Genomic DNA, 20,918 nt, shown 5'->3' on the forward strand with positions numbered 1-20,918 from the left:
ATAAAACTGAAATATGAACATGCAAGGAGTCAGCTATTAAGGGGAAATATAAATTATTTAAAAATAAAAATAGATATCTTCTTCAGAATGAGAAGTAAAAGATGCTTGATGTGTTCAGTAAACATAACAAAAGTGCATTTTAGCTGCCAAATTGAAGTTGCTGATGTTTTTTGGAGAGAGCTCAGATTCCCAGGTTATACAGTGCTCCCTCCCACGACTCTGACATGTATATAAACTCTGAGCTCTCCAAAGCCCACTGCCAGTTCTCTTCGTGGACTAACTGTAACGGAGAGACTAAAGATGATTCCTTTCTTACCCATATTTTCTCTACTCTTGCTGGTTGTTGTTAACTCTGCAAATGCCAATGGCCATTATGACAAGATCTTGGCTCATAGCCGAATCAGGGGCCGGGATCAGGGGTAAGTCAGTAGTTCAGTTTTATAATTTTTTTTTCTTAGCTTGTTTTATGTGTAAGTATACATAAAGTTCCTTATATATGCCTCAGGTTTTTTTTTCTATTTACTAAAAAGTAACAATAAAAATGAGTATTCTGTGATTTATAAATGTGTTTTCAACTTTAAAAATTTCTGTCAAGGTAATTTTCATGTAATTGCTTTTTATGAAGCATTACATAATTTTAATCTAATTGACAACATTTAACGGGACATTTATTTATTATTTTATTTATTTGTATTTTTGTTTCCTTCCAAAAACCTGAAATGAGGTTTCCAAAATTAAAAATATATATGGTTAGGGTTCTCATTAAGTAAGTTATCTTTGAAATATCTCACATAATGTTAAGGAAATTTTCATTTAAATTATGTATGAAAATAAAATAATGAGTAATAGAACTAGCTCTTTGAATATTTTAAAGCATTTAAGAATGCTTTTAAATTCTGCATTCTGTAAAATTTGCAAAAGTAACATATTTCTTGGAATCAATCCAACTACAACTTAGCATTTTTAAAGTTACCAGGCATAATTTAGTAACTTAACCAACCATTTATAATTTTTTTTTTGAAATGGATCTTGGCACTCTTCTAATGTCTCAGAGAGATTTTCACAATGCTCAAATGTTCCTTTGCTTTACAGTGCAAATAAAACTTCCATCTCTTTAAGAGAGAAAAACACTTAAAATCCTGGCACAGGATGTTCTGATCTATTTCCACTCAAAGACATAGATTTTCCTTTGTGCAGCCATATTATTCAAGTTAATTTTAATACTTATTTACTTCTGTGATTACTCACCTAGAAAATGACAGAATGCGGTGTTTTTTGACATAGGAAAACTTGTCTCTTTTGCTTTCTGATTCCTCACTGTTCCAGAGTCCATTGTTCCAGATTAGAATCCCAAATGAGCACATGTTTGATTTAGGAAGGGTCAGTAGATTATCTTACTACTAGAAATAATAAGACACACATGACAACAAAACTAAGTTGAACTTAATGCTGCTTGAATATTCCTACTAAATTAACTTTTGAAATGCTGGTGTTCTCCTCTCAAGGATGTATAATTTCCTCTCCCTTTTTTCTCTCCCAGAGAATTTAGTTTTTCTAATGATTCAGTATGATTGAATCAAGAAGTAGATTTTTGCAAGACTAGAATCACATCTTTGAAAATTGAGTCCACATGTTAACTTTTTTTCTGAATCATCTGACCTGAAGGTATGAAACACTGGTTGTCGTTAGGACACTAACTCTCTTTCCTTCCCTCTGTCTTCCAGCCCAAATGTCTGTGCCCTTCAACAGATTTTAGGCACCAAAAAGAAATACTTCAGCACTTGTAGGAACTGGTACCAAGGTGCCATCTGTGGAAAGAAAACGTAAGTCTCATCTTTTCCTTAATGTCCCAGTCCCCAAAGCAACGCTACGCCTTTCCTTGGACACATGCACCATTTTTCTTGAAAATATTCTCCCAAATTGAAAGCTTTAAAAACAAAAAAATATATATATCATAAAGGTGAATAAATGAATTCTCCCTGGATTTCTCCCTCTGCTAGTGCACCTCTCATGAGCCTTGAATCTATGTGTCACAGAGGTCCAAAAGAGGTCGATGGCAACCACATTGCCATGTAATTTGGTATGGAATCAGTGGGAGACTATGGCATTTCTACCCTGGTTTGGCCCTCTTTTTTAGGCAAGACACTTAACCTCTATGCCTCACTTTATAAAAATGGTTTCCTCAGTTTCCTCATTTTATATAAAAAAAATGGGCCAGAAAAACAAACTGATCTAAAATATCAGGATTTTTGAAGCACTAATTAATGTTTCCCTACAATCACTTGGAAATTATCTGAATTACTCCAGTTTACCTAAAAGTTTTCATCAACACTTGAAGTTGGAAAGAACTTAAGTTTCGTCTCTTCATTTAATCCAATTATTCCATCCCAAACTGCCAGATCCCCAGAGGTCCACAAAGGTGATAAAGCCCATCATTGTATTTACTATTTCCATAGCCAAAAAGACAATCACTCTTTACTTAGAAGAAAATATTTTTTATTACTTGATAAACATGCATAGTGGTTTAATCTATCAATAAACCTTGGTAGGAAAATACAATCCTGAGCATATATACAAGTGGAGAGTTACTCGAGTGGTCTAATTCTTCATTTTAAAAGGAAGGAGCTGAGTCATAGAAAGAGCAAGTTGCTGTATCACAAAGATTAGTGATACCATTCCCAATCAAGAAAAGAGTGCTTCCTATTAATTTGGACTCCACTCTTGATGAAGGATGCCTTGAGAATTAAATATCTGAATGAGAACCTGCTTAGTAGATCATCATTAAACTTCAGGTGGAAGATTGGGGGATTGTTAAAAACTTCTTCCTAACTTAATAGTATTGGTACAAATACTAAATATGGCATCACTTAACTTCTTGGAGCCTTTGTTTCTTTACCTGTGAATGTCGATTTTATACTTACAGAGTTTCTGGGGGTGGGGGGTGGGTAGAATGATTTGATGATTGTGAAATTGCTAAGTAACTCACAATGTCAATTGTCCTTAAGTGTAAACTACTTTAACAAATGGATATACGTGGGTGGGAAAAGGGGTTGTAACCAGATCCCTACCTAAAATACATTAAGATTGGGGCGCCTGGGTGGCTCAGTCGGTTAAGCGTCTGACTTCGGCTCAGGTCATGATCTCGCGTTCGTGAGTTCAAGCCCTGCGTCGGGCTCTGTGCTGACGGCTCAGAGCCTGGAGCCTGTTTCAGATTCTGTGTCTCCCTCTCTCTCTGACCCTCCCCCGTTCATGCTCTGTGTCTCTCTGTCTCAAAAATAAATAAAGGTTAAAAAAAAAATTAAAAAAAAAAAATAAAATACATAAGATTATCTTTATTTCCAGATAAAAATCATATATTCAATGTATATAACCTTAGCTGGACTCTACTTCCCCATGGGAACTAAGTCTAGGACACCACAGGAGTTTGCTGCCTCTTCCTATTCATTTGCCTAATAGAGTTTCAACTGATTTGATAGAGTTACTTTTTGGCCTGGATCTAATTCCTACTTGTTTGCAGACATCTGCTAGATTTGTGAGTCATTCACACAATTACAATGCAAGTCAGTGATTGCGATGATCTTGGACATAATGCAGGCTGGGCCCCAACTGGGAACTCCAAAACTCTGGATTCTCCTTCCTTTGTTCACATTCTTGGTTACCATGAGGCATATTTGGAATGCACACCAACTACATAAGAAAGGACCTGCTGTCTGAAATATTCAGGGGATATCTTTACTGCATTCTTCCTGAAAGTTAGGAAAGTATGATGTAATCTCACTTTAACCATCTAAACGCGGTTAGAGATGCCAAGGCTTGTGCAAAGGTCATGCCAACATTCTTTCTTGCTCTCCATTAAAAAAAAAAAAATCCCGTTTCGAAGCCTGGCTTTTTATCAGAAACATAACAGTGTCTCCTTTGTTATACTATATTAGCTTATTCCCCCAAGTAGCTTCATTTTCACAACCACATTTACATTTGTGCTCTGATATAAATATAAATGCTAGCTGCTAGTTTCAAATAATCAAATAAATCAATAACATTGACAAGAGGAATGTCTGTTTTGCCATCTGCTTGCAGCTGCTAAAATATCCAGAGGCATCTTTAGGACTCTTTGTATCAGTTGACAGAAATGCTTGTCTTCTCATTGAACAGTTGCTTTGCAGATTTGAAGGAAATAATTGGGCAGGTCTAATGATAAACATGAATTTCCTAAGTTTAAGATATTTTCCATAATATATATTGGCTGAATAATATAGTGTTTTGTAGTCTTCCTTTCAGCTTCCATTTTCATGAGATTTTTAGATACTATTCAGAAAATGAGGATAGATTTTCCACTTTCAGAGATGTGCACAGTTATGATTCTTTTTTACTCTTGTTTCATTCTACCAACCATGTGAGAGATTTAAGTTTTGTGTAGAATAAATGATCTCCTGAAAAAACCTCCTTTTCTGTTTTTAAAATATCAACTCACATAACCATATTGTTCAACTATCAGTTTAAATTGCAACTGATTATTTTAGAATTTTGTTCCATCTGGTGAACTGTCTACGGTAAGGCTAATCTTTGGTTCATATTAGCAAGTGTTATAGAAATTTTTGTTACTTTAACAATTTTCTCTTCTATTCACTATTTTACGTCAAGTCCGTACTATCAATATTGGACCAATAAATATGTGTCTCAGTTTTTTAATCATGTATAATATATGCTAAAGCTAACGTGGAAACATTCTGAATCAGTCCTTTGGCATCCAAGTATTCAAATTTATTTATATGGGGATGTTAGTGAATAAATTATTTCAGAGGCCATGCTAGGAATTGCCTAAGGTTCCCATATAGTTTCCATATGTTTCTAATACCAACTATTCTTGAAATTATTTTGAAATTGAAGAACAATTTGAAATTGGCATTCCCCACTTAAATTTGTCCATGTCTTATCTGTCAACTATCTTTAAGTTAATATTCCATGCCAGAAACATTTCTTTCATTCGTGTTTCATATTTTACTGCATATATGGGTATGAATAAATAATGTTACATTGTACTTTTTAAATTGACATCAAGAAAATAGAGAAATAGGATTCTTTATTTTTTTATTTTTTTTTAACATTTATTTATTTTTGGGACAGAGAGAGAGCATGAGCGGGGGAGGGGCAGAGAGAGAGGGAGACACAGAATCAGAAAAAGGCTCCAGGCTCTGAGCCATCAGCCCAGAGCCCGATGCAGGGCTGGAACTCACGAACCGCGAGATCGTGATCTGAGCTGAAGTCGGACGCGTAACCGACTGAGTCACCCAGGCGCCCCTGAGAAATAGGATTCTAAGATGACAAACAGGGCCACAAATCATGGATAATCACTTAATGGACCTGGCTTCAATTTGAAAAGCTTATTTACTTTTTAAGCTATATAAGATAATTTCTTATATCATTAATATTCTCCTTTTTTCTTTTATTGTAATTTCTATCATTCTAAGAAAATATGACCTTTCTCTTAAATATATTCTTTCATTTACTCATACTTCTTGAGTACAATTATCACAACTAGAAAAAAGCCAAAATAAAATATCTGAACTAGTTAATGCATGCTTAATTACTAAATTGCAAGATAAACAGCTTATAAGTAATTATTTTAAATTGCATGACATGGAATTTATCAATTAAAAATTACAAAATGGTCTATATGCCCTCTTCAGTGATAATATTCCCCCATTTCCAATTTTTGTTTTGTGCATTCACCTTCATATTTCTATTGAGAGGAAACAGAGAATTATGTAAAATTTTAATTAAAAATATTACTGGGTGCCTGGGTGGCTCAGTCAGTTGAGTGTCTGACTTTGGCTCAGGTCATAATCTCACGGTTCGTGAGTTCGAGCCCCATGTCTGCTCGGTGCTCACAGCTCACAGAGCCTGGAGCCTGCTTCTGATTCTCTCTCCCTCTCTCTCTGCTCCTCCCCCACTCGTGCTCTGTTTCTCTCTCTCTCAAAAATAATAATAAATAAAAATATTTTTAAAAATAGATTACCTATGCTAGAATCTGAAGAAGACCAGAAAATGTCAAATGGAATTTGATAAAATGAAGATCAGGATTATATTTTTAATAAAGTAAAAAAATAAAAGAAATTAGATAGATGATTTCAGGTTACTATTTTCCCACAAAATATAGTAATTTATACAAAGTTGATTTGGATACATCTTTGCTGATTTTTCTGGTTTGTTGCCTTAATTATGCCTTATATAATTTAATACACTTTGTTAACTATGAACAGAATAGCATTTTCTTGAATATTGTATTGTCTTTGAAAACAATACAATACATTGGATTAAATAAATTAAGGACTGTATTTAGTATAATCAAACTAATTACTGGCAATTCAAATGTAAAATAGCATTATTTTAGTTAGCAGTAGAATAGCTTTTATTGATTGAAAGAGGTTAATATATTTCCTGATGTTTCTAGTTTCTAATAACCTTATACTAATAAACATTTCTGACCGTTTATAGTTTACGAAGTGATTCCCAATGCATCATTTTATTTGAGACTCACAACTAGCTTGTGAGTAGGTGTCAGGGATACTATATCCATGTTAAATAGTTGGAGAAACTGACACTTGAATTTGTTAAATTACTTGCTCAAAGTCACACATCCACCAAGTATAGAACTGGGAACCATAAACCCCATTTTTCTGCCTCAAGATCCTGGAACTTTTCTATAATGCCATGACGTTGTATAGAGAAATCAAAGTAATGTAAATAACTTGATATCAGGAAATAAACAATTCTAGAGTCTCAAAAGTCATCACAGTAAGTGGTATGTTTCTGCTAAGATTATAACAAAATGAATTCTATGTAGTTCCCCATTTTAATATTAATTTTCTTCTGACCTACAGGACAGTGTTATATGAATGTTGCCCTGGTTATATGAGGATGGAAGGAATGAAAGGCTGCCCAGCAGGTAAAATTTCAATTACTGAAATAAATGAGGAGCTTGTCTTGTGTGAAGAAAGAGATTTGAGGTAGCTTAGCCTGTAGAGAACCCAATTTTGTGTATGAGTGCATGTGCGTGTGTGTGTATGTGTGTGTACTTAGCACCATAATAAATCCAAGATAAACCACCAATATCTTTGTGTTAATCATGAATTTGTCATGGTGATAAAGTATTAAAACCTACTGCTCATGCACTGAATGTTGGACCAGACAATAGGAGCTTGATCGTAACTTCAAATTAGTTCAATTTTCCTTCAAGAATGAAAATCCTCTCTACAAAATCCTTGTCTTTGAATTTGTTTACAAACATGGAGTGGACTAGTTGGAAAGGCATAATCTCTAATTGAACAGCTCTGATCTTATAACATCCCTCATATTGAAAGCTGGTTTCCTATAACTGCCAACTGGAGAAAAAAGTTGATCTATTTCCTCTTTGAAACAACTTCGAAAAAACGTTCATATATTTAATACCAATCATCACATACTTCCTCCACTATCCTCCTTTCCCCAACAGACTCTTCTCTTCTCTGGGCTAAGCATCCCCAGTTCTTCTAATATAACATAAACTTTGGAGCTGTCACCATCATGGACACCAACACATAAAAAGCCTCTAGTCCAGTCATCTTTTCTCTGAATCTGATCCCAGACTGGTGTCTGCAATCTATGTGGGTCCCAGCATCTGAGAGAATATCATCAAGACAAATTCTTCACTTTTGGGGGCCCCTGAACTTTGGTTACTGTCATTGGTAACCACATGCTATCATCAGCTCCTAATGAATTTATGATCAGTTAAAAATTGATTACAGTTCTTTCTATCGAGTTGGGCATTTCTCTAGGATTTGTTTTTCAACTTCAAGTCTGGCCTATCTGACTATGAATACTATCAAGTCAGCTCTTTTTCTAGGATTTATATTTTCAGCTTGGGTGTAAAGATATACATGGAACTCTGTTACATTTAACTTGTTAATCTTGACTCATTTTCCTCATCCTTTTGGAGTCTTTTAAATTCTGATTTTATAATTTGATTATTAACTGTGTCACCCAGTCTTGATATATTCACAAATGTAATAACCACTTCTCCTATGGTATTATTCAAATAAGATAGGGTCAAAAAATGAATAAATAGGCTGTACCAAATTTCAGGTTGATATTCATATATTAATATTTCTTCTGAAGTTCAGGAAAAATACTCTGGAAGTGTTAGATACTTCCATCTATTTCCTTCCTGAAATTATGCTGAAAAGAAGCAGGTCTATGTATTTCTTTTAGAAATCCAAATCTATAAAAATTAATAACCCAATACCTAACAATATTATACCATTTAAGAGCCTTAAGCCAACATAAAAGAAAATATTACCTTTGGCCATTCTTTTAGTGAGAAGTGAAGAGCATATTCTTCTGTTCAGTGAATCAGAAATATTTATTGGTACTTATAATTGAACTATTATTGACATAAGAGGAGTCAAACCTACATAGAGTAAGTGTTATACCAAGATGATAATTTAAAATTCATTTTCCCTCAACATGAAAGATATATGAAATAATAGTTTTCAGTGGTGTTTTATCATCTAGCACTTAAGTGACAATCTTTGTATAAAACTGATCATTCATGCAGAGAATTTTATTGCTAAAATTTTCAGTTAAATGTATTGAGGAACTTAGTATAAAGTTCAAATGATTGTGAAATAATATCCTTGAAATATTATTCTAAGATCTTGATTTCTTGATTATTTCAGTTATGCCTATTGACCATGTTTACGGCACTCTGGGCATCGTGGGAGCCACCACAACACAACGCTATTCTGATGTCTCAAGACTGAGGGAAGAGATTGAAGGAAAGGGATCATTTACTTATTTTGCACCGAGTAATGAGGCTTGGGACAACTTGGATTCTGTAATTCACTATTTTTATTAATACAATTATTTTTATTGTAGTTATTCCATTTGAATGGATTTATTAACTTGGAAATTAATAGAAATTTTATATCTTTTTATAATAGATACATGAGGATACATGAAAGGATGAGTTACTAAATGTAAGGAGTAAAGTATTTTAATACATCCATAAGTGGAATAACTTACCCAGTAGGTTCATAGACCAATTAAGAAAGGGAAAACCAAGAGTGGACTGAACTGGTGTTTGTCATTATTCTATTTTACTCCCATCCTCTTTCTTTTTTGATGGGAAGAGATTTATTGAGTTTTAGATGACATATCTAATAGAACAGTAAGTTAAGAAGCCTAGTGGAATTTAAAATTTATTATAAAGGCATATTCTAGAGATGCAATTAATTACTTTTAATTATATGTAAATATATATGGCTGCTCAGACATTGACATATGTATATATGTGTAGGAATATTTAAATGAAATATTGTAAATAATGCATTTGATTTTCACATTTTGTGCATAATCTGCTTTATAATACACTAAATTTCTAATCTGTAAAATTAGTATAGAAATATATTTTTACTTTCTATTTGATATGAAGATGAATTGATAATTACCACTAGAGTCAAATATTTAGTAAAACTTAGGCATATTCCTCTAGATATTATCTTGATACATTAACTATATGTTTAATTGCTTGCGATATGGAACTCTCTCTTCTGGTTGTCTTTGACCTCATCTCTTAACCACCCTTCTGGTTCTTTTTGCTGACTCCTCTTCTTCCTTCCTTAAGAATGGGTCTTATTAAAGTCTCTACTAGGAATTAGACTCTGTTCTTTATATATACTTCTGATGACTTCAACTATGACTTTAGCGTGTATAACCACGAAATCTGTTTCTGTAGTTGCTCTCCTTGGAAACCCAGGAGAGTATTTCTAATGTCCATTTTAATATCTCCCCTTAGCTACACTGCTGCATCTTTAAACAAAAAGATATCTAAGAGAATGCTATTTTCTTTCTTCACATAAACATTTGCTTTTCTGCTGGCTTCCCCCAGTCCCCACCCCCCCCCCCCCCCATAATTGGGAGTATCAATCTTAGTATTCAGGCTTGAAAATTGCTAGTCATCTTATTTCTGTTCTAATTCTTACAAACTATTATTAGTTACCTATATCTCAATTTTCATCCTCCTAATTGATACCTCCTTTTTGCTATGCATTATCCCTATATTAACCTTCCTAAAGCCCAGTTTAAACATTATATTCCAATGCCACAAAATCTTCGGTGGCCCTTTGTTGCCAGTTTAGTTTATACTTTAGTCGGGCATTAAAGTCTTCCACATTATTGTCCCACATACTTTTCTAAAATTCTTTCTTAATATTATCTAAGAAAGATAAAAGTATGTGCTAACCAAACTGGACAGCATCGGTTCTCCCAACTTTTACCCTATGTCAGCAACTGGACTGAGAACGATCACTACCGTTCTTACCCTGTCTACCCTTCAAGATCCATTACCAAGCCTTGAATGGCTGCTCTTCCTCATTTGACCCCTAGCAGCATTTTTTTCTCCTTCTCTTCTTTATATTACTATGTTTATTTTTTTTAACATTTATTTATTTTCAAGAGACAGAGGGAGACAGAGTGTGAGTGGGGGAGGGGCAGAGAGAGAGGGAGGCACGGAATCGTAAGCGCGCTCCAGGCTCTGAGCTGTCAGCGCAGAGCCCAACATGGGGCTCGAACCCACTAACCATGAGATCGTGACCTGAGCTGAAGTCAGACGCTTAACCAACTGAGGCAGGTGCCCCTTACTATGTTTATTTTTAACTGCCCCTATATCATAAGTACCTTAAAGATAGAGACTTTCCCATAGAGCCATATACAGTATCATGTAATATAGGATATACATATGTTACACATATATAGGATATATATTGGATTAAAAAAAAGGTACAGTATGGTTGAATTCTTGAATTTGATATGAAATAAACATAACATCCTCATTAAAATGTAAATGTTGTACAAAAATATAATGCCATTTTTGTTTTGTTTTGTTTACCATTTAAAATATTTCAAATGTCTGATAATTTCATATTGCCCTAAGCCTTTAATTTACATCAAGTTTGTCTCTTCATCAATATCTTTATTTAAAAAATTTTTTTGTCACTATCAATGTCCAAGCACTCTATCAGATTCAGGAGCCTTAACTCAGTACCTGAATTTACAAAATTACTTAATCAATTGAAATAATATAATTTTAATTATGTTGATTTGACTTTAATCATCTGGGAAATGCAATGAGAAAGTAACAAGAGAGTAAGAAATAGTGTGATTATAAGTATTTTAATGATGAACCTCAATAAAATAAACTTCTACTATTTCAATTTTTCCCTAGGATATCCGTAGAGGTTTGGAGAGCAATGTAAATGTTGAATTATTGAATGCTTTACATAGCCACATGGTTAATAACAGAATGTTGACCAAGGACTTAAAAAATGGCATGATTATTCCCTCAATGTATAACAATTTGGGACTTTTCATTAACCATTATCCTAATGGGGTAAGTTTCATTAATAAAAAGTACATTTCTGAGTAATAGCACCCTTAATTTTTTCTATACCTTTTATATAATATTCACAGAAACAGTAAAATGTTAGTGACTGTAAGTACTATATTATGCCTTTTCCCCACATTTATAGCATGTAAATTTCTGATTCTGTGGCTGATTTCTACTTGAGAGTGATCGTGAGGAAGAAATTAAATTCACAGTTGACTGATAGCAGACTTAGATGTTCTTAATAAAGGAGATTTTAGTAGTTGATGTGTTTTAAAAATAACAACCTAAGAAAAAATAGTAAATAAGAGTTTATCAAAAAATAATCACAGAATAAGTATTCCTTTATTCATCCTCTAACTACTCTACTGATTTATGTTCTTGTGTATTTAGAGAAAAGTCTTTGTGGGAAACTTCCAGCAGGGTCATAGGGCTCTTTCAACAAATTTCCAGGGATGAAAAGGGTCAACAGTGAGGCAATAATTAGGAAATCACTGCAATAGAACTGATTATATTTGTTCAATAATTATTTCTCTCTCTCAGAACTTATTTTAGGACCGAGAGACTTTTTTTAAATGCAACTCATTGATCTGCATTTGAAATAGTTTATGACTATGTCTGTAAAGGGAAGAGAAGGAAAAAAAGCAGTAACTCAAATGAAAAAAAATGCTTTTTTGCCTTAGTTTCTAGATTTGTTGAGTGTAACTGGGTAGGGTTTTCAACTGGTCCTATCTCCTCTTAGTTTCTTTTTTAGACAGAACAATATATGTCTTCATCCTTAACATTTACATTTAGAATGTTGGTTCCTTCATGTTACATTTACTAGCAGAAATGAAAAATAATGGCCTTTCAGTGTCAGTGGTCAATGGATGGCTCTGATTTCTGCACTTGGATTTTCCCAAATAATTATAGGTTGTCACTGTTAACTGCGCTCGAATCATCCATGGGAACCAGATTGCAACAAATGGTGTTGTACATGTCATTGATCGTGTCCTTACACAAATTGGTACCTCAATTCAAGACTTCATTGAAGCAGAAGATGAACTCTCATCTTTTAGAGTAAGTAGAAGAAATAACAGCAGATTGCCTTGGACCACTGAAACATCTCCTTTCTCTCCCAGAGTCTAACCATAAAATGCTATTTTAAAACTCTGGCAGAAATATAACAAATGTGTTTCTTGAAATGAAAAGACTTTTATTTTACAAGGAAGAAATCATCTCCTATGACATAATCATATTTATTTGGACATGACAGATAAAGAATGGTTAGTTATGTGCCCATAGTGTATTTGGTGTATTTAGTATGTGTCCATCTCAGTTACATGTACTGCTGGATATTGCTACAGTCAAACAAGCATGGGCAGAATTCCCATTATTACAAAAAAAAGTTGGAAAGGACATAGTTGGTTGTGTCAAAAAGTGTTTTAAAGATCTAGCAAGAACAAACTTCTATAGTTTTCTGTAGAATCAGCTCCCTGCATCAGCCTAGGTGAAGTGTGTTGTCATTTGCCTTTGGATTTGCAGTGTGCAAGCCTCTAAAAAGCACGTTTGTGTTTCAGGCAGCTGCTATCACATCTGATATTCTGGAGGCCCTTGGAAGAGATGGTCACTTCACTCTCTTTGCTCCCACCAATGAGGCTTTTGAGAAGCTTCCACGAGGTGTCCTAGAAAGGATCATGGGAGACAAAGTGGCTTCTGAAGGTACTAAAAATGTCCTCCTCTTTGAGAACCCTCCCAGAATTCCAAGAAGAAAAGAGAAAAAAAAAAAAAAAAAGATTAAGTCATGCCAAGATTATCAGCTTTTATAAGCAAAGGCAAAGAAAAATTTTTGTTCTTAAGGTGGACTCTAAAAATCTTAAAAGAAAACAAAGCCCTTGAAAGAGTAGGCAGAGTAATTAAATAATGAATTTAAAAGATAAGAATATCCTAAAGATCACATTCCTTTTGTACTGCTTTCAAGTAAATAAATAGCAGGCATTAAAAAGGATTTAGCCATTGTTGAAAATAAATATTAGATCATCAAATTTTAATATCATATATTATTATGCGATGCTTTTCATTTTAAATTTATGCTAAAAGATATCATTGAGTTGAGAAAACTTCATGGTTCTCTTTGGCCATTACTTATTTGATACACAGAATTTGCCTTCTTTCTAATCTCCCTTTCTATTTTCAAATAGATTTTACATTGTGAGTAGTACATTTAACTTAGCCTCTCCCAAAATATATTTTGACTGATTTAAAATGAAAAACTTGGATGATGCAGATATGGATAGAAAACAGTTGAGGCATTAAAATTCCTTCAGTATCTTCCAAGAAATCATCTTCATTTTGTCTACTCTCCAGATGTTTTCTTTAGGGAATGATTTGTCTTACCCTACTAATCTTCCGCTACTAATGTCTTTACAAATTATATGTAGACATTCTGTTATGAGTGGCTAAGGCAAGAGGTTGCTTGGGCACTTAGGAACAGGTATCACAAATAAATACAGGCCTTTTGAAAGGAGCAACTCTTCTTTTTTTCACATCAGAAATTACTTTCTTATGATAGTGAAAAGTTTCTCTAACACATTTTCTAGTGCTACACAAATCATTTCACACAACTGATCTTCTCTTCTTCCTACTGAGCTGAGCTATTTCTATTGTATAGTTAATGGAAGAAGCTTTCCTAGAACATAAACAGAATTTAAAAATCTTCAGTCAATACTTAGGTCTTATATGTATTTTATTTTTTAGGAATAATTAGTTCCACAGTGAAACACATCTTTGAAGGGTTAAGTGCAGTTTCTCTTGATCTAAAAACTTGCTGTTTTTAATTTATTCTCCAGCCCTCATGAAGTACCACCTTTTGAACACCCTCCAGTGTTCTGAGGCAATTATGGGAGGAGCAGTCTTTGAGACTCTGGAAGGAAACACCATTGAGATAGGATGTGACGGTGACAGTATAACAGTAAATGGAATCAAAATGGTGAACAAAAAAGATATCGTGACAAATAATGGTGTTATCCATTTGATTGATCAGGTCCTAATTCCTGATTCTGGTGAGCAACAGTTTCATATTCTTCTACCTACTACTGTTTACCAGTTATGATGCCTCAAGAATAAGCCTATGAAAAATGAATGTGTAGTATAAGGAATGGTATGTGAAGCACAGATACAAAATAGTGAACTGAGTACTAAAATAGGTAGCTTGTTAATCACAGGCATTCCATGCATGGAACATCAGCTTTCCAGAGTTTCTAACACTTAATAATTTATCAAGGTTCTCAAAGTACCATGGTTTTTCCTGAAAACAGAGGGAAAGATATAACCAAATGGTCAGCTTTGGATAAATGAAAGAACTATGGCATTCGCAACAGCAGAGAGAGGAGGAAGATGAGGAATAGAGAATTAAAGACAATGAAAAGTAAGAAGCCAGAAAGATATTTTCTTTTTGAAATTTTCTGTATCAACCCCAAAAAAGGGAATCTGGAACTATTACTAGGGAAGGGCAGACTATCTTATCACATTGTGATTGCAGTAAATAGCTTATAGAAAACAGCCAAGAATTGATTTACTGATTTCAGAATGATGATAATAACAATGATGACGTTGTTGGGATGGTGATGGTTTCCTTTACAGCTAAACAAGTTATTGAGCTGGCTGGAAATCAGCAAACCACTTTCACAGACCTCGTGGCCCAACTAGGCTTGGCATCTGCTTTGCGGCCAGATGGAGAATATACTTTGCTGGCCCCTGTGAATAATGCGTTTTCAGGTATGTACTGGATGCTGTCATTCCTACTCTCCCACCACCCCCCACCAACCTTCAGGCACCGTTTTTCTTCACCATGATTGTCTGCATTAAGGAATAATAGACATTTTACAAGGTGCTGATTATTACTTTATTGACTACACATCATTAGCACTACGTCGTCTCTGTTAAAATGTCCTTCATTTCAAAACATTTCATTAGAATAGATAATAGCCTACAGGGAGTGAAAGTTTTTGATAAAGGATGTTCAGTTATTCTATGACTCTAATCATGTTTCCAGCACACTTAAGGTATGTATTAATAGATCTTAAGAAAAATAAATCTGATTTGTTTATTTAACACCAACATAATATTTAAGAAAAAATAAGTATATTTTCCATCCCAAAATTTGATGTGAGGTGTCAAATTATAAATAAATAAAAGCAAGAGACTATTTATTATCACTTTCATATTATGATGTAAACTATTATTATAAGTATTTTATCTAAGAGCTGCTAATCAAGGATGGTGTTTAGATTAATGCAACCTGCCACTTTTTCCAGAAAAGTGATTTCATAAAGATGTATTTAAATTATAAGGCAAAATTGAGTAGTTAACAAACAAGCATTATTTTAAAAATATTTTTTGAAATGCTAAATTGTGGTACATAGTGTTATTAATAAAACATTCAAATTCCTAGAAATACTATTATTCCTCTTTGTAATAACTATATCTACATGTATTGACATTAACCCACATTTAAGAGAGTGTATGTATTTTGATTTTCTCTGCAGAGGTAAATATAAATTTATAAATGATTCATCCATAGTCTTTCATGTGATTAGTGTATATCAAATTCTCAGAAAAAATCATGGCCAATATTAGAGCTTAACTTTTGCCAATGACCACACAACACTATGTAGCCCTTACTGAGATGGAGTCCATCGTTTGGACTCCTCCGAATGATGTTATCAAATCAATGTTATCATCAAATGGTATTCATTTGATGGAATATCTCACAGAGTTCCTAATTGGTGCATAGAATTCATAGCCTTGAGCAGTTAGTTGACTCATATACGTTTTGAGCGCAGAATCCACAATATGGATAGCATTAGGGATTTCCCATTTTCATGATTTTCTCTTACCAGGAGGAATTTTAATGGTTTCCAATTAATCCTTGTCCTCGTGAATTTATTTATAGATGATACTCTGAGCATGGATCAGCGGCTTCTTAAATTAATTCTGCAGAATCACATACTGAAAGTAAAAGTTGGGCTTAATGAGCTTTACAATGGACAAAAACTTGAAACCATTGGAGGCAAACAGCTCAGAGTCTTTGTCTATCGAACAGTAAGTAAATCAGGAAAATATAAGACATCCACATTGGCCTAAATGTCAAATGACATGTCCTTGTCTAAGAATGTTGTTATAATGAATGTTTCCAGAACTTTATTAATGTGGTTTTATAATAGTAAATATTCAGAGGAGGATCAGGGAACTGAGTAATGTATGAAAAGACTGTGAGGAAAGGACACAAGAAGTGCAATGTATTAATAAATCAGATAATTTGAGTTTGTTTCATTATAAATAACTTTATGTCCTAAGGCATTTATTATTTCAATTCTAGAAATCACTAAAAGTTCTCTAAAGCAAGCTTTTGATTTATGAAGTCTTGTGCAGTTTACAAGGCAATTTTTTTTTTTTTTAAATTTTTTTTTAACGTTTATTTATTTTTGAGACAGAGAGAGACAGAGCATGAATGGGGGAGGGTCAGAGAGAGGGAGACACAGAATCTGAAACAGGCTCCAGGCTCTGAGCTGTCAGCACAGAGCCCGACGCGGGGCTCGAACTCACGGACCGCGAGATCATGACCTGAGCTGAAGTCGGCCACTTAACCGACTGAGCCACCCAGGCGCCCCAAGGCAATTTTTTATAGACACATAAAGATCTCTGATGTCTATAAAATGGCTCTGACATTTTTTCTGAGGGAAAATTTCTAGAAAGTATTACTAATGAAGGTTACAATTCAACTAGCAGTGCTGTTCAATTTCTGTCCAGGTAACAAATGCATCTACAGCTCAAAAGTTTCATAGGAAGTCAAGCATTACCTGATAGGGCACACAGCAGCTGCTCACTATGGCTCCACAATTCCATGACACACATTTTACAGGCTGCAGAAAATGGGCTGCATATACATATATTTGATCAAAGACACTACAGAATAAATTGATAGGGACTCGCAGTCAGGAAAATATAATAAGTATTTGTGAAGATCACAAAAGGCACTGAAGTCAGGAATAAAGAAGGTCCTAAAGAGTTAAAGGGCAAAAGTTTCTTAAAGGGGGTGTGGAAGAATAGTTAGAACCTGGAGAAGAATGATGAAAGATGTAGGCATGGAATTCTATGGAATTTTTGTTACTTCCTGATGAAACTATTTCCTGGTGAATTTTTGTTATTTCCTGATGATGATACATAGAGTAGCCTAGCTAGTAACTGACCGAATAAGGAGTGTGAGATCAGATTGTGCCAGACCATAAAAACAGAACTGAGATGCTGTTTCTTCCAGTCACAGAGGTCAGAAGACCTCTTAGAAGAGTCATTCCAGAAACTCAACTATGCAACTACTTCCACTTAGGACATCTCGATTAAGGACATGTACAGCTGTGTCTTTCTTTTTTTTGCTAGGCTGTCTGCATTGAAAATTCATGCATGGTGAGAGGAAGCAAACAAGGAAGAAATGGTGCCATTCACATATTCCGAGAGATCATCAAACCAGCAGAGAAATCCCTCCATGAAAAACTAAAACAAGATAAACGCTTTAGGTAAGCCTATTAGTTTCATTTACACACACACACACACACACACACACACACACACAAGAGAGAGAGAGAGAGCAAGAACTATTAACATAGTTTTGTTTCATAGTATTCCAAAAGGCATTCAGTATTCAATAATACTGAACGTAGAATTTACAGTAAGAAGTCCATGCAAATGTTTTCAAAACTGAAATATGTTAACACTATTTTACTTCCTAGTTCACCATAATATGATTTGGTGAGTGAAACAATTTAATAGATTGACTTATTCCTTGCAAATTTTTTTTGTATTTAAGTTTTTAAATGTTTTTTTTAATTTTTTTTTAACGTTTATTTATTTTTGAGACAGAGAGAGACAGAGCATGAACAGGGGAGGGTCAGAGAGAGGGAGACACAGAATCTGAAACAGGCTCCAGGCTCTGAGCTGTCAGCACAGAGCCCGATGCGGGGCTCGAACTCACGGACCGCGAGATCATGACCTGAGCCAAAGTTGTCCGCTTAACCAACTGAGCCACCCAGGCGCCCCAAGTTTTTAAATGTTAAAATCATTAATATTTATTAATAATTAAAATAATACATATTTAATTAGTAAGTATTTTATTAATAAACAGTAAAATTTAATTTTTAAAAATGATATTATATACTAGCCAAGACTAGTTTGTAGAATTTTAAATGAAAACTACATGCTTTTTTGTTATAAAGTGTGACCTTATTAAGTTTTATAGGATAAAAACCACGTTTAGGAAATTAAACAAATTTTTTTTTAATGTTTATTCATTTTTGAGAGAGAGAGAGGGAGAGAGAAAGAGAACATGAATAGGGGAGGGGGGAGAGAGAGAGGGAGACACAGAACTCGAAGCAGATTCCAGGCTCTGCACTGTCAGCACAGAGCCTGACATGGGGCTCAAACCCACGAACTGTGAGATCATGACCTGAACCAAAGTTGGACGCTTAACTGACTGAGCCACTCAGGCACTCCCCGAGTTTAGGAAATTTTAAAAACCATATGTATATTTAAATAATTTCCCCCTGATTAAACTTTCTTAACAGGTAAACTGCATCTGAACTATGAAAATGTATGAACACTTTCTCATGCTTTCCAGAATATATGGATGCTATTTTATTCCATGCATTGTGGGTGAGCATACCTAAATCTAAATCTAACAGAATAAATATACATATCTTTCCTGCTTAGCATTTTCCTCAGTCTACTTGAAGCCGCAGACCTGAAAGAGCTCCTGACACAACCTGGGGATTGGACCTTATTTGTCCCAACCAATGATGCCTTTAAGGGAATGACAAATGAAGAAAAAGAAATTCTGATTCGTGAGTAAAAGTGGATACCAGATATTTGTCCTTTGTGTTCAGGATCTCATTTCTTCCTCAAGCATTCCTGCAGAGAAGTCAGCCTCAAAAATGTCCCCACTTTAATATTCGTGCCTAGCATTAGTTTCCTTTAATTCCACATGGAATATACGGAAAGTCACTCATTAATGTTCTTAATTACATTAGTAATTACATTACATTAGCAGTTGCTTGCCGTCATGTTGTTGACCTAAATGTTCACTTATGCTATTTCTATTCGAGTCCACACAACTAGGTGACAAGGAAAGAAACAATTATAATTCCAAAAATAATTTCATTTTTTTCCTCCCAGTAAGTTGGCTAATATTTTGATTGAACAGACTGAAGTGACTGTTTTGACATGGCATTCGTTGATAGCAACTTGAAAGAACAATGAAATGATGAGAAATCACAGTGTGGAAAAACTAAAGACAAAGAAATATTTTTATCCTTAGTTTTTCTAGTATCAAATTATCAAAAAATATGACACGTTATAAATAAATATATATTTTTCCCTCCAGGAGACAAAAATGCCCTTCAAAACATCATCCTTTATCACCTGACACCAGGAGTTTTCATTGGAAAGGGATTCGAACCCGGTGTTACTAACATTCTGAAGACCACACAAGGAAGCAAAATCTATCTGAAAGGAGTGAGTTCTCTAGAATGAATTTATGATAGCATTCACTTATTGTTCAATTATCTTCGTGTTAATTTTTCATTAAATTTCTCACTGATGTTACCCCCTGTTTTGATAGGTAAATGATACACTTCTGGTGAATGAAGTGAAATCAAAAGAATCTGACATCATGACAACGAATGGTGTCATTCATGTTGTAGATAAACTCCTCTACCCAGCAGGTTGGTAATTACTGAACTCACTAGTGGGCTACATCTTTTTCAATAGAAGTGTATATTTGTATTTCAAATGCTCTTATCAATATTAATTTAATATTCCTCTTCATAGACACACCTGTTGGAAATGATCAGCTACTGGAAATCCTTAACAAACTGATCAAATACATCCAGATTAAGGTACAGAACATTATTGGATTTGTTCCTAAACAGATATTGCAGGTTTTACATAAAAGACTAGAAATGTATACATGAGTAGCTTAGATGTACCCTGGACTTGGACCGCTCTTTGTTGATTATGTGCCACTGGCTCACCCGTGAGTAAATGAGGTAATTTCTTTATGGTTTTATTCTACAAATATCTCTGAAACCTACTTGGGCTCAAGCACTGTATTAACTATAATGGGAAATGTTAAGCTGAATCAGAGATGTCCCTTTATTTAAAAAATACAGTCCAGTTGGAGAGAAAAGAAATGCAGATAAAAAATACTATAATCTTTCTATCACCAAATGCCTTTGCTACAGAATATAAGGGAAAGAGAAAGTATGTACTTGTAAAAAAATTATCACTAATCACAGTAAAGGCAAAAAAGTATTTTCCCCCTTTATCCTTATAAAGTCAAAGTATCAGAAAACATATGAAGTATTATTTAATAAACATTTAACTTTGGATTAACTATTCCATAATTTTTAAGACTCTTGAGTAACACCTTCAATAATTTTTACGCCATCTGGCCCAATAGCAGGAGATT

At 34.2% G+C, this 20,918-nt stretch overlaps 1 protein-coding gene across 9 annotated transcripts in view; it reads left to right on the forward strand.

Moving 5' to 3' along the window:
• Positions 1-241: 241 nt before the first annotated feature.
• The window catches only part of POSTN (periostin), a 35,974-nt gene continuing 15,297 nt past the window's right edge, over positions 242-20,918 (forward strand). For all 9 annotated transcript variants that reach the window (XM_060637298.2, XM_060637300.2, XM_060637303.2 and 6 more), the window contains exons 1-15: positions 242-419; positions 1,725-1,823; positions 6,882-6,946; positions 8,715-8,872; positions 11,261-11,425; positions 12,332-12,478; positions 12,979-13,120; positions 14,248-14,460; positions 15,041-15,175; positions 16,353-16,501; positions 17,837-17,973; positions 19,163-19,293; positions 19,833-19,963; positions 20,070-20,172; positions 20,279-20,346. In XM_060637298.2, the coding sequence (XP_060493281.2) occupies positions 301-419; positions 1,725-1,823; positions 6,882-6,946; positions 8,715-8,872; positions 11,261-11,425; positions 12,332-12,478; positions 12,979-13,120; positions 14,248-14,460; positions 15,041-15,175; positions 16,353-16,501; positions 17,837-17,973; positions 19,163-19,293; positions 19,833-19,963; positions 20,070-20,172; positions 20,279-20,346 (1,962 nt within the window). In that variant the 5' untranslated portion in view covers positions 242-300. The remainder of the gene's footprint in view (positions 420-1,724; positions 1,824-6,881; positions 6,947-8,714; positions 8,873-11,260; positions 11,426-12,331; positions 12,479-12,978; positions 13,121-14,247; positions 14,461-15,040; positions 15,176-16,352; positions 16,502-17,836; positions 17,974-19,162; positions 19,294-19,832; positions 19,964-20,069; positions 20,173-20,278; positions 20,347-20,918) is intronic.

This window comes from Panthera onca, chromosome A1, assembly GCF_046562875.1.
Source record: "Panthera onca isolate mPanOnc1 chromosome A1, mPanOnc1 haplotype 2, whole genome shotgun sequence".
In the NCBI taxonomy this organism is placed as follows: Eukaryota; Metazoa; Chordata; class Mammalia; order Carnivora; family Felidae; genus Panthera; species Panthera onca.